We start from the raw sequence: 12,523 nt of genomic DNA, 5'->3' as shown, positions 1-12,523 counted from the left end.
CTTTGCTGGCATTAGTAGACCGACAACAGGCTGAGATACCATCTGTTCCTGATTCATCACAGCTGGCATACATCTTTCCCCATTACTCTGAACAGTAACGTGACTCCTTACCAATCAACCAAGAGCATCCGTCTTCTGGAAGACCAAACTGGGCTCATGCTCTACTTCTGATGTAACTTCAGTTGTGGAGGAAATAGCAAGGGCTCAACCCCCTATCCACCACGACATTAAAACCACCAGAAGATGGTAACGTCTTCACTGGTCCACTCAGTTCTGATGACCTGAGACCTGACCTGGGACCCAAGTCAGGTTAAGTTCAAATTCTGCTCAGGGTCCAAGTTGGGTTGTGGCTCTTACAGAACACTATACTATTCTTATTATATTGTCTAATCTGATCATCTTCAGCTTATGACCTAGTTCCAGTTCTGGAGTTTCAGTCAAAAGCAGTTAATAAAAGCGACCAGCGACTTTCGACCAAGACAAACTAGTTCTTGGCAAATTAAGCTCTGGCTTAAAACCAGCTTGAATTGGCTTGGTGAAAAAAGGGTTAAGGAAACCTCACCTCAGTGTCTATGTACATCATGAGCAGGTAGCGTTTGCCCACATCTCAAAGAATGGGCACATTTTTCTCTTTAGGTGATCCTCTCGTGGATGTGTCTTAGAAGTTGACAGTAAAAGTTGACCTCTTTTCCAAGACAACTGGCCAAATGTCAACTAATAAATATGGTTGTGTGATATGACTCCAGAGCATAAGTAAATGTCCTTAGACTGTTCATGTGTTAGGGTTATTATACTTCCCTTCCTGCCTTTATCCTAAAGAAGCTCAAGAACAGCCTGATTCTAACTTATTTTTCCTGTTTTTACACATACAGTAAATGTGCATGATGCTTTTGCCATGTTGAAGACTCCATGTCAGTGAGAATTGTTGTGCTGTGGGTAACAATACCTTCCCTTAGAGCAGCTGTTGGTTTGGGTTTCTGCTTTTTCTTCAGCAGGATGTGGCTTAGACTTTCCTCTTCCTCGCAGCAGGTGAGAAAGACGTGACCACATGGATAACCCAGGTGCTGGTGTGCATCACAGCCCCGTCCTTCACTGCGGACCCATAAGCCAAGAGCACAGCAGCTGCAGCACACCTGGCAATTCAGACACAACAGCAGAGGCTATTAGGAGTGTGTCACTGCGGTGCCCTTCACATCTCTAATCACCACCTCCCTTTATGGCCTTCCACTTTTAGCCATGTTTAGTAAAAGGAGAGGAGGGGGGGACGTAACAGCTAAGCAGGCAGGCTAAGCTAGCACATCCCCGTGAACACGCTGCAAAGGATTTCAGCTTCCCCCCAAGTAGAATCACATGGCATGCAAGTAAAACCAGACTTTCACCTTTATGTTACTTTCCTCTCAAACAATGAGCTGGCACAACGGTTTGTCTCAGTGGCCTTAACACATGAACACTTTGCCCAAGGGCCAAACCACCAGGTTTCCTCTTGGAGCAACAGGGAACGTAACTCAAGCTGACTCTGAGCAAAGATTCTCATTTCCATATGGAATTATTCACATGGCTGAAGGATGCAAAGAGAAACAGGAGATTTTGGCAGTTCTTTACTAATATTCCAATCTGCCAATAAACACAAATAAAACTGTCTGACCTTTTCAAAAGCCTCTCTGTTGGCACAGATATCTGAAATTGAAATCTCACTTTGGCCAAAACAATGAGGCATTTGAGGTGATTTCAAAATGTTTTCAAACCTGAGATACATTGGAAATACTGAGATTTCCATGTTGCCGTGGGAAGTCTAAAGGATTGACAGGGCTTGACCAATGCCGATGGGTGGAACTGCTTACACAGTTTGATCATGTAAAACTGTGAGTCATACTCTACCTGACTCACCAAAACAGTTCCTATTGGTAAACCTAACAACCTTCAATCAGTTCAGTTTTACACAGAATTTGGAGGATAGACATCGTGGGCACCATCCCATGATCTTACATTTTTCAGTCATGACTCAACCACTTTTCTCTTGTTTCTTCCCATTCATTTTCCATTACGAGCTGTCTAATAAAGCTAATCTATGGCAGATGCTTAAACATCTGAAAAGCAACATTGATGTTCTTATGGTGGTTCTGTACCTGGTAGAAGTCATCTGTGCACTGCTCCTCTTCTTCCACTTCACAGGTGTCCCCTCGTCTTGCTGTAGTCATACCTGACGCACACTGGCTCTCCTTCACTGAGATGAGGCAGCACTGCTTCTGTGCAACACTGACACACACACACACACACACACACACACACACACACACACACACACACACACACACTATAAATCGCCATTGCTATGCAGATGACACCCACTTATATTTATCTATGAAACCAGAAAAAACAAATCAATTAATAGGCTTACGTCAAGCATGCTGAGACATAAAGCCCTGAATGTCCTCTAATTGTCTACTACTTAATTTAGAAAAGACAGAGGTTATTTTGTTTGGTCCTAAAAACCATAAACTGGTCTTGTGATATACATGTCATGTACATGTGATTATGAATAATGAATTACGATAATAAATTTAATCCACCCAGGGCTGTAACGTGGAAAAAGTTAGGTTTTGTAAATACTTTCTGGATGCACTGTACATCTTTGTTTCTTCCACCTGAAGAATATTATACTAAAATTAGGAGCATCTTGTTGCAAAGTGATGCTGAAAAACTAGGACGTTCATTTTTTTTACTTTTGACTATTGTGATTCACGATTAATAGTATGTCGTATTAGTAGTATATTGGCAAGAGAGATCATATTTCTCCTACGTTAGCTTCTCTCTATTGGCTCCCTGTAAAATCCAGAATTGAATTTAAAATTCTTCTCCTCACTTATAAATCCCTGAATAATCAGGCTCCATCTTATCTTAAAGACCTCATAGTTCCATATCTTCCAAGCTGAGCTCTCTGTTCTCAGACTGCAGGTTTACTTGTGGTTCCTAGAGTTTCCAAATGTAGAATGGGAGGCAGAGCCTTTAGCTACCAAGCCCCTCTCCTGTGGAACCAGCTCCTAGTTCAGGTTTTACATTTACCATTGGAGATGGCTCAGATGACGCTCAACTGTCTTTTAGTTATGCTGCAATAAATGTGTCTGCTTGCGGACCTCCTCTCCTCTCCTCTCCTCTCCTCTCCTCTCCTCTCCTCTCCTCTCCTCTCCTCTCCTCTCCTCTTCTCTCCTCTCCTCTCCCCTTCATTCAAATGGCACAATTGCATGTCATTAACCTTGTCTTGTCTTCTCTCTCCTATAGTTGTGCTTACTCCCCTCTGTCTCCTTCTCTCTGTGCTTTTCTATAGGTATTACTGGCCTAGGTCTTGGATATTTCCAGAGCGCGTTACGGCTCCTATTGTCCTGCCCATTGTTTTTGCTGATTGTTATTGCTGTTTCTCTCTCTTCTTTCCACTCACCCCAACCAGTCGAGGCAGATGGCCACCCACCCTGAGCCTGGTTCTGCTGGAGATTTCTTCCAATAAAGAGAGTTTTTTCTCTCCATTGTTGCCTGGAACTTGCTCAAGTGGGGTTGTTGAGTATATAAATATAATTGTGTACAGTTATATTTTGTAAGGTCTTAAACCTTAAACAATGTAAAGTACCTTGAGATGACTTTTGCTGTGATATGGCACTATATAAATAAAACTGAATTGAATTGAATTGAACATGTACGACACAGACTGAAAAATCATTGTGACACAAAATTATGCACGCAAAGAAATAATATATTGTGCATAGAACATTTTTAAATCCATCATTTTGTGAGTATAACCTCACATTTTAGTGTTATCTGAATTTATTTTAGACCTCATATACTTGCTTTAGCAATGCAGGAAATGCTGCTCAGTAGATGTTCGGACACATATGGCTTGCTAAGTGGTGAGAGTTTCACAAAAAATTTGTCATGGCGGCAAACGGAACTGGATAAATTACCCTGTCTACCGATGTCATTCATCTGCATGGTATAAGCAAGCAAATACTGAATGTGGACAAACACAGTTAGGAATCTCTCTGATCTTTATGTGTAAAATTGGTTGGTTATGCCTTTAAATAATAAGTAAAATCACTTAATTCTCAGAACACTCTCCTCTAGAACTAAAACTATATCCTGATAACTGTAGTACATCACTAACCTGCATAAGTCGTTGTCATTGTCCAGCAGAGGCATGTGGTTGCAGTGGTGATTTTCTGTGGCCCATTTCTGGCCTGCAGTACAGCAGCTCAGCAGCAGGTCTTCAGCAGAAACATGTGGACCTGCAGACCAGAGACATGTAAGTATGCATACATAATCACTTGCAAGACTGATGGAATGAAAACAGTTGTGCAGTAAATTCTCCATGTCTGCACAGAATGGAAGAGTGCAGTGAATTCAGGAAGTAGCTTGACAGAAACATATGGTAGACTGCACTAGGCCTCAAAGGCGCCTTTAAGATTTCTACAGCTGTAGTCAGATTACCAGAATACAGTAGTCCTTTTTATGATTGGAAACATTTTACTCATGTCTAAGGGAAGCTTACATTATAATAGTATATCATTTTCACAAGTAGAACGGCAAGCTCTAGCAGAGTTGTGAACAAGAAATGCGACAGGTTGAGTCGCGAGTCAGGGTTTATTTACAATGCTCGGCGGAGCACATCGAAGGCTTACATGGCACCTATGCCACAGATGGCTCTTTCAAGGTGGAGAATTTTTCCCCTCCAGAATCCCCTGAATCAGGCAATGTTGCGGAGGGCAATAATGGTGCCCAGCCATATCATTTTGAGCCGTTGGCTCCAGCCCAGTAATGCCCAAAGCCAGAGCTCTCTAAAACGCGACAGTGCAAATCCACAAGAGAATGGCAGCATCATTATCTGAGTAATAACATAATGCTAGGTAGAAAGCGAAACAGTGAATCCATCCCTACTAATAGTGGCCTTGCTCTATCAACACATGTACCTCAGTTCACTTCAACTTTTAACCTCCTTCTAAAGCCTCTCCTGCTGATGCAGACTTTTTTGGAAGGGGCCAGAGAGGTTGGTGAGGGAGGGTGTATGAACATTGGTTTATAGCTAAAAAAGTGGTTCACTTACCCTTTGAACAGTTAGCTTGCAAACATTTTCTAATGCTAAGGGACACCTGAGTCTGTGTACATATTCAAATTATGACCTCATAATAGTACGTGAAGATTTACCGAAAGACCATAAATATTACAAATCATAGCAAGATTCATCCCCAAAGACCCTGCACAAAATAAAACTTTCATCCATGCAATAGATATTTCAGTCTGGACAAAAATGTTAGACCAAGTAACAAGTGGACACTAATCTGTGCAGAAATCTGACAAAAGATTTATATTCACTAGTTATTTGAGTACAATATAACAACAAAGTTAGAGTTGGAGTGACCACTAGGCTGGTCAGAGATTTTCCAGTGGCGCTTGTCAGCCTCCCCATTGCCTCTACGTCAGACCCAAAGCCGTCTCACTCTGCTGCTTTTATCCACATATTAGCATGAATACCCCAGTGCACCCACAGTACAAACACTAAACTTCACTCTGTGCCCTTTGAACAAAAAGCCACTAACAAAGAACTTCTGTTTTTCAGCTCAATAAACCTTAGTTGGCTTATAGTAAAAAACATTTGCATATTTATATTTGTATTCACACTGCTGTGAAATGAAGCTTTGTTTCATGAAAGGAGGAGGACATGAACCTAATTTATGTCAACAAAAAAAGTTAATACAAAAAAATAAAAAATAAATATAAACATATATAAATATCAATGACTTTCTATGTGTTCTGATGCATAAAAGCATCCACACTCACACACAGAGCAGAGCTCATTATACTTTATCCTGTGAATGTGAAGACTATTGTTACATTTCTGAATTTGTTTCACATGATGTAAAACAGAGCATGTTAACAGATTTAGCTATTTTCTCCAGACGTTATTTTCTTGATGTAATACAGTATCCACTGTTTTCACCTCGGAGTATAATAATCTCAACTATGCTAATCCTACATTGCACAATGTGCATTCAGACTTAAAAGAACCTTTCTTTAGTAACTCTACTGTAAGCTTCACTTTGAAACTCTTTACTTCACTTTGCTGCATTCTGTTTCAGTCCCTACTCATTTCAAAGCTCAGAAAACTAATTTCAAGCAAAGACTGTCTGCATAATTTATAAGCACTGTCTTCATAAAAAAGTGTTAAATTTCAATCAAGATGCTTGAAAACTACTTTTTTAAAAATTCATTTTACCCCTAAACACTATGATTTCACAGTTTCCTGTGAGGGAACGGACTGACACGGAGTAAACAGGTACGTACAAAAGGAACTATTTATTAACAACAAAAGGCAGGGACACAGGGAAACCAAACAAACACTAACAAAGTATCAACACAAAAAGACCCAAAACCACGGTGGATTAGAACTAACAAAAACCAGGAACCGACAGACCAAGTAGCAACCTAAAACAACGCAGGAATGCAGGTAAAGAAATATGAAACAACTAAACACACAAATAACTGACTAACTTAACACAGGACTACACAGCACAAAACCGACAGACTAAAAAATACAAAAGTAACAAAAGAAAACTACTGTCGAGGGCAAGGCAACACAGGAGCAAACGCAAAAACCAAAAATACAAAGTGACAACAGAAAATCACTGCAGTCGCAGGCAAACAAAACTCACAAAGTGGGGAAACAGTCCAACAAACAAACGAGGAAGATGACGGACGAACCAGAGTTGCTGAGGACACTATGCAACATGACACACAACACAACATGACAAACCAGCAGAGAACAAAGGACTGAGGGAAGCTTATAAAACAAAAGGGGAACACAGGTGAAATTAATCAGTCAATTAAGAGTCCATGGGTTGAGTGGAGGTGGAGGTGCAGGAAGGGAGAAAACAAACAGAAGGGGGAGACAAAAACGTCCAAACAGGCAGGTATGAGGCCTGAATCCTGACAGGACCCCCCCGGCAAGGGGCGGATACCAGACGGCCACAAACAAACGAGGACGGGCGGGAGGAGGGAGGCCCGGAGGAGGGCCCGAAACACCAGACCGGGTGGGCGGAGGGAGGCCCGGTGGAGGGACCGGGAGCAGCAGACCAGGAGTGCCTCCGGCGGACGGCCAGGAGGCGGCAAGCAGACCAGGAGTGCCTCCGGCGGACGGCCAGGAGGCGGCAAGCAGACCAGGAGTGCCTCCGGCGGACGGCCAGGAGGCGGCAAGCAGACCAGGAGTGCCTCCGGCGGACGGCCAGGAGGCGGCAAGCAGACCAGGAGTGCCTCCGGCGGACGGCCAGGAGGCGGCAAACAGCCCAGGAGGGCCTCCGGCGGACGGCCAGGAGGCGGCAAACAGCCCAGGAGTGCCTCCGGCGGACGGCCAGGAGGCGGCAAACGGACCAGCAGTGCCTCCGGCGGACGGCCAGGAGGCGGCGAACAGGACTGGAGAGGCGACGAACCAGAAGGCGGAGCCTCGGGCGGACGGCCGGGAGGCGACGAACCAGAAGGCGGAGCCTCGGGCGGACGGCCGGGAGGCGACGAACCAGAAGGCGGAGCCTCGGGCGGACGGCCGGGAGGCGACGAACCAGAAGGCGGAGCCTCGGGCGGACGGCCGGGAGGCGACGAACCAGAAGGCGGAGACGACAAACCAGAAGACAGAGCCTCGGGCGGACGGCCGGGAGGCGACGAACCAGAAGGCGGAGCCTCGGGCGGACGGCCGGGAGGCGACGAACCAGAAGGCGGAGACGACAAACCAGAAGACAGAGCCTCGGGCGGACGGCCGGGAGGCGACGAACCAGAAGGCGGAGACGACAAACCAGAAGACAGAGCCTCGGGCGGACGGCCGGGAGGCGACGAACCAGAAGGCGGAGACGACAAACCAGAAGACAGAGCCTCGGGCGGACGGCCGGGAGGCGGCAGGAGAGCCGCAGACCGAAGAACCTCGGGACTGCGAAGCGGAAGCCGGCTGCGGAGCTGCGGCCTGGAGTGCCGGCTGAGGAGCGCCGGGCGGATGCTCCGGCGTCTGGAGTGCCGGCTGAGGAGCGCCGGGCGGATGCTCCGGCGTCTGGAGTGCTGGCTGAGGAGCGCCGGGCGGATGCTCCGGCGTCTGGAGTGCCGGCTGAGGAGCGCCGGGCGGATGCTCCGGCGTCTGGAGTGCCGGCTGAGGAGAGACGGCGGCGGCGGCCTCTGCGTCGACCCGTCCGAAGACTGAAGAGACGGCGACGGCGGCGGCGGCCTCTGCGTCGACCCGTCCGAAGACTGAAGAGACGGCGGCGGCGGCCTCTGCGTCGACCCGTCCGAAGACTGAAGAGACGGCGGCGGCGGCCTCTGCGTCGACCCGTCCGAAGACTGAAGAGACGGCGGCGGCGGCCTCTGCGTCGACCCGTCCGAAGACTGAAGAGACGGCGACGGCGGCCTCTGCGTCGACCCGCCTGGGAACCGGACTGGAGCAGTGGCGGCTGCAGGGACCAGATCAGCAGCTGACACCAAAGCAGCGGTGACTGCGGCAATCAAGGTGGCTGCAACTGCAGCGACAGCTGAGGGACCAGGAACTGAAGAGGCTGATGAGGGACCAGGAACTGAAGAGGCTGATGAGGGACCAGGAACGGAAGAGGCTGATGAGGGACCAGGAACGGAAGAGGCTGATGAGGGACCAGGAACGGAAGAGGCTGATGAGGGACCAGGAACGGAAGAGGCTGATGAGGGACCAGGAACGGAAGAGGCTGATGAGGGACCAGGAACGGAAGAGGCTGATGAGGGACCAGGAACGGAAGAGGCTGATGAGGGACCAGGAACGGAAGAGGCTGATGAGGGACCAGGAACGGAAGAGGCTGATGAGGGACCAGGAACGGAAGAGGCTGATGAGGGACCAGGAACTGAAGAGGCTGATGAGGCGACAGGAACTGAAGAGGCTGATGAGGCGACAGGAACTGAAGAGGCTGATGAGGCGACAGGAACTGAAGAGGCTGATGAGGCGACAGGAACTGAAGAGGCAGATGAGGCGACAGGAACTGAAGAGGCTGATGAGGCGACAGGAACTGAAGAGGCTGATGAGGCGACAGGAACTGAAGAGGCTGATGAGGCGACAGGAACTGAAGAGGCTGATGAGGCGACAGGAACTGAAGAGGCTGATGAGGCGACAGGAACTGAAGAGGCTGATGAGGCGACAGGAACTGAAGAGGCTGATGAGGCGACAGGAACTGAAGAGGCTGATGAGGCGACAGGAACTGAAGAGGCTGATGAGGCGACAGGAACTGAAGGTGGAGCTTTGACAAGAGCAACAGCGGCAGCAGCAGCAGCGGCAGCAGCAGCTATGACGAGGGCCGCTGCGGGGCAAACAAAAGCCGCATCGGCTGCACAATAAACGCTAGCAGAAGAGACGGCGACGGCGGCCTCTGCGTCGACCCGTCCGAAGACTGAAGAGACAGCGGCGGCGGCCTCTGCGTCGACCCGTCCGAAGACTGAAGAGACGGCGACGGCGGCCTCTGCGTCGACCCGCCTGGGAACCGGACTGGAGCAGTGGCGGCTGCAGGGACCAGATCAGCAGCTGACACCAAAGCAGCGGTGACTGCAGCAATCAAGGTGGCTGCAACTGCAGCGACAGCTGAGGGACCAGGAACTGAAGAGGCTGATGAGGGACCAGGAACTGAAGAGGCTGATGAGGGACCAGGAACTGAAGAGGCTGATGAGGGACCAGGAACTGAAGAGGCTGATGAGGGACCAGGAACTGAAGAGGCTGATGAGGGACCAGGAACTGAAGAGGCTGATGAGGGACCAGGAACTGAAGAGGCTGATGAGGGACCAGGAACGGAAGAGGCTGATGAGGGACCAGGAACGGAAGAGGCTGATGAGGGACCAGGAACGGAAGAGGCTGATGAGGGACCAGGAACGGAAGAGGCTGATGAGGGACCAGGAACGGAAGAGGCTGATGAGGGACCAGGAACGGAAGAGGCTGATGAGGGACCAGGAACGGAAGAGGCTGATGAGGGACCAGGAACGGAAGAGGCTGATGAGAGACCAGGAACGGAAGAGGCTGATGAGGGACCAGGAACGGAAGAGGCTGATGAGGGACCAGGAACGGAAGAGGCTGATGAGGGACCAGGAACGGAAGAGGCTGATGAGGGACCAGGAACGGAAGAGGCTGATGAGGCGACAGGAACGGAAGAGGCTGATGAGGCGACAGGAACGGAAGAGGCTGATGAGGCGACAGGAACTGAAGAGGCTGATGAGGCGACAGGAACTGAAGAGGCTGATGAGGCGACAGGAACTGAAGAGGCTGATGAGGCGACAGGAACTGAAGAGGCTGATGAGGCGACAGGAACTGAAGAGGCTGATGAGGCGACAGGAACTGAAGAGGCTGATGAGGCGACAGGAACTGAAGAGGCTGATGAGGCGACAGGAACTGAAGAGGCTGATGAGGCGACAGTAACTGAAGGTGGAGCTTTGACAAGAGCAACAGCGGCAGCAGCAGCAGCGGCAGCAGCAGCTATGACGAGGGCCGCTGCGGGGCAAACAAAAGCCGCATCGGCTGCACAATAAACGCTAGCAGCATGGGCTGCGGGGCTATCACCAGCAGCATGGGCTGCGGGGCCAACACTAGCAGCATGGGCTGCACGAGCAGAACAAACTAGAGCCGCAGCATCGGCTGCAGAACCAGTACAAACAAAAGCAGCATCGGCTGCAGGACCAACTAAAGCAGCATCGGCTGCAGAACCAGTACAAACAAAAGCAGCATCGGCTGCAGGACCAACTAAAGCAGCATCGGCTGCAGAACAAACAAAATCCATAGTATCGGCTGCAGGACCAGGACAAACTAGAGCCGCAGCATCGGCTGCACGGCCAGGACAAACAAGAGCCGCAGCATCGGCTGCACGGCCAGGACAAACTAGAGCAGCATCGGCTGCAGAAACAGGACAGACAAAAGCAGCATCAGCTGCAGGACCAACTAAAGCAGCATTGGCTGCAGAACAAACAAAATCCGCAGCATCGGCTGCAGGACCAGGACAAACAAGAGCCGCAGTATCGGCTGCAGGACCTCTAACTGAGGCAGCATCAGCTGTACCACCAACTAAAACAGTATTGGCTGCACCCCTAGCAAGAACTGGCGCACAAACCTGGACTGAGCCCCGGGCTGCTGTGGCAACTGCACCCGGAGCCACATACACTGCCGACACAGGGGCCTGGGAGGCCCTCCGTCGCTGACGGGGACGTCGGCGCTTGCTGTGAACGGTAGTCTCTGGGGTCTCCACCCGCAGAGCAAGACGAGAACCCCAGTAAGGGGAAAGGTGAGGTTCACAGGGGGTGGGTGACTGGCTAACTAACACCACACCGGAGATCTAGCTCTGGAGCCGACTGAGCCTTCAGCTCTGCATATATTGAGCGAGCTTCCTCAGGGCTCAGAGCAACAGGGGTTAGTGGGTCAGGTGAGGTGACTGGCGGAACCGGTGACGTACTGAGTGAGTGAGCGGCAATGGAGGACTGAATGGGTGGGGGAGCCGACAAAAACCGTTCCCTGGCCGAAATCAGACATGCCATCACGGCGTCTTCCAAATGTCTAAACTCGACATACTTCAGTAGGTACTCCTTATCCTTGAAGGCTCTGATCAATGCCCTACACATGGCCTCCACACACTCCAACGTGTCAGCCATGTCCACGCACCGTAGCACATACGCTGAACTGCTCTGGAGGTCTAAATATTCATCCCTCAGGATGTCGTCATAAACACCATAGTGCATGAAAGACGGACAGGGAGGGAGGACAGTGCAACCAGTGGTGGAAGTGGGTGATTCCATGGTTGCTTCTGGCTGGTTCGTTCTGTGAGGGAACGGACTGACACGGAGTAAACAGGTACGTACAAAAGGAACTATTTATTAACAACAAAAGGCAGGGACACAGGGAAACCAAACAAACACTAACAAAGTATCAACACAAAAGACCCAAAACCACGGTGGATTAGAACTAACAAAAACCAGGAACCGACAGACCAAGTAGCAACCTAAAACAACGCAGGAATGCAGGTAAAGAAATATAAAACAACTAAACACACAAATAACTGACTAACTTAACACAGGACTACACAGCACAAAACCGACAGACTAAAAAATACAAAAGTAACAAAAGAAAACTACTGTCGAGGGCAAGGCAACACAGGAGCAAACGCAAAAACCAAAAATACAAAGTGACAACAGAAAATCACTGCAGTCGCAGGCAAACAAAACTCACAAAGTGGGGAAACAGTCCAACAAACAAACGAGGAAGATGACGGACAAACCAGAGTTGCTGAGGACACTATGCAACATGACACACAACACAACATGACAAACCAGCAGAGAACAAAGGACTGAGGGAAGCTTATAAAACAAAAGGGGAACACAGGTGAAATTAATCAGTCAATTAAGAGTCCATGGGTTGAGTGGAGGTGGAGGTGCAGGAAGGGAGAAAACAAACAGAAGGGGGAGACAAAAACGTCCAAACAGGCAGGTATGAGGCCTGAATCCTGACAGTTTCCAATCC

The 12,523-nt window shown here is 49.2% G+C and overlaps 1 protein-coding gene across 2 annotated transcripts in view; it reads right to left on the bottom strand.

Annotated features, from left to right (window-relative positions):
• fbln2 (fibulin 2) overlaps nucleotides 1-12,523 on the bottom strand; it is a 65,866-nt gene that overhangs the window by 31,148 nt on the left and 22,195 nt on the right. For both annotated transcript variants that reach the window (XM_026344606.2, XM_026344605.2), the window contains exons 3-5: nucleotides 4,154-4,274; nucleotides 2,127-2,256; nucleotides 947-1,133 (exon numbers count right to left, since the gene is read on the bottom strand). In XM_026344606.2, the coding sequence (XP_026200391.1) occupies nucleotides 947-1,133; nucleotides 2,127-2,256; nucleotides 4,154-4,274 (438 nt within the window). The remainder of the gene's footprint in view (nucleotides 1-946; nucleotides 1,134-2,126; nucleotides 2,257-4,153; nucleotides 4,275-12,523) is intronic.

The sequence above is a fragment of the Anabas testudineus genome, chromosome 5 (genome assembly GCF_900324465.2).
Source record: "Anabas testudineus chromosome 5, fAnaTes1.2, whole genome shotgun sequence".
In the NCBI taxonomy this organism is placed as follows: Eukaryota; Metazoa; Chordata; class Actinopteri; order Anabantiformes; family Anabantidae; genus Anabas; species Anabas testudineus.
Note: the sequence above shows the minus strand (reverse complement) of the source record. Positions and strands in the feature narration are given on the sequence as shown.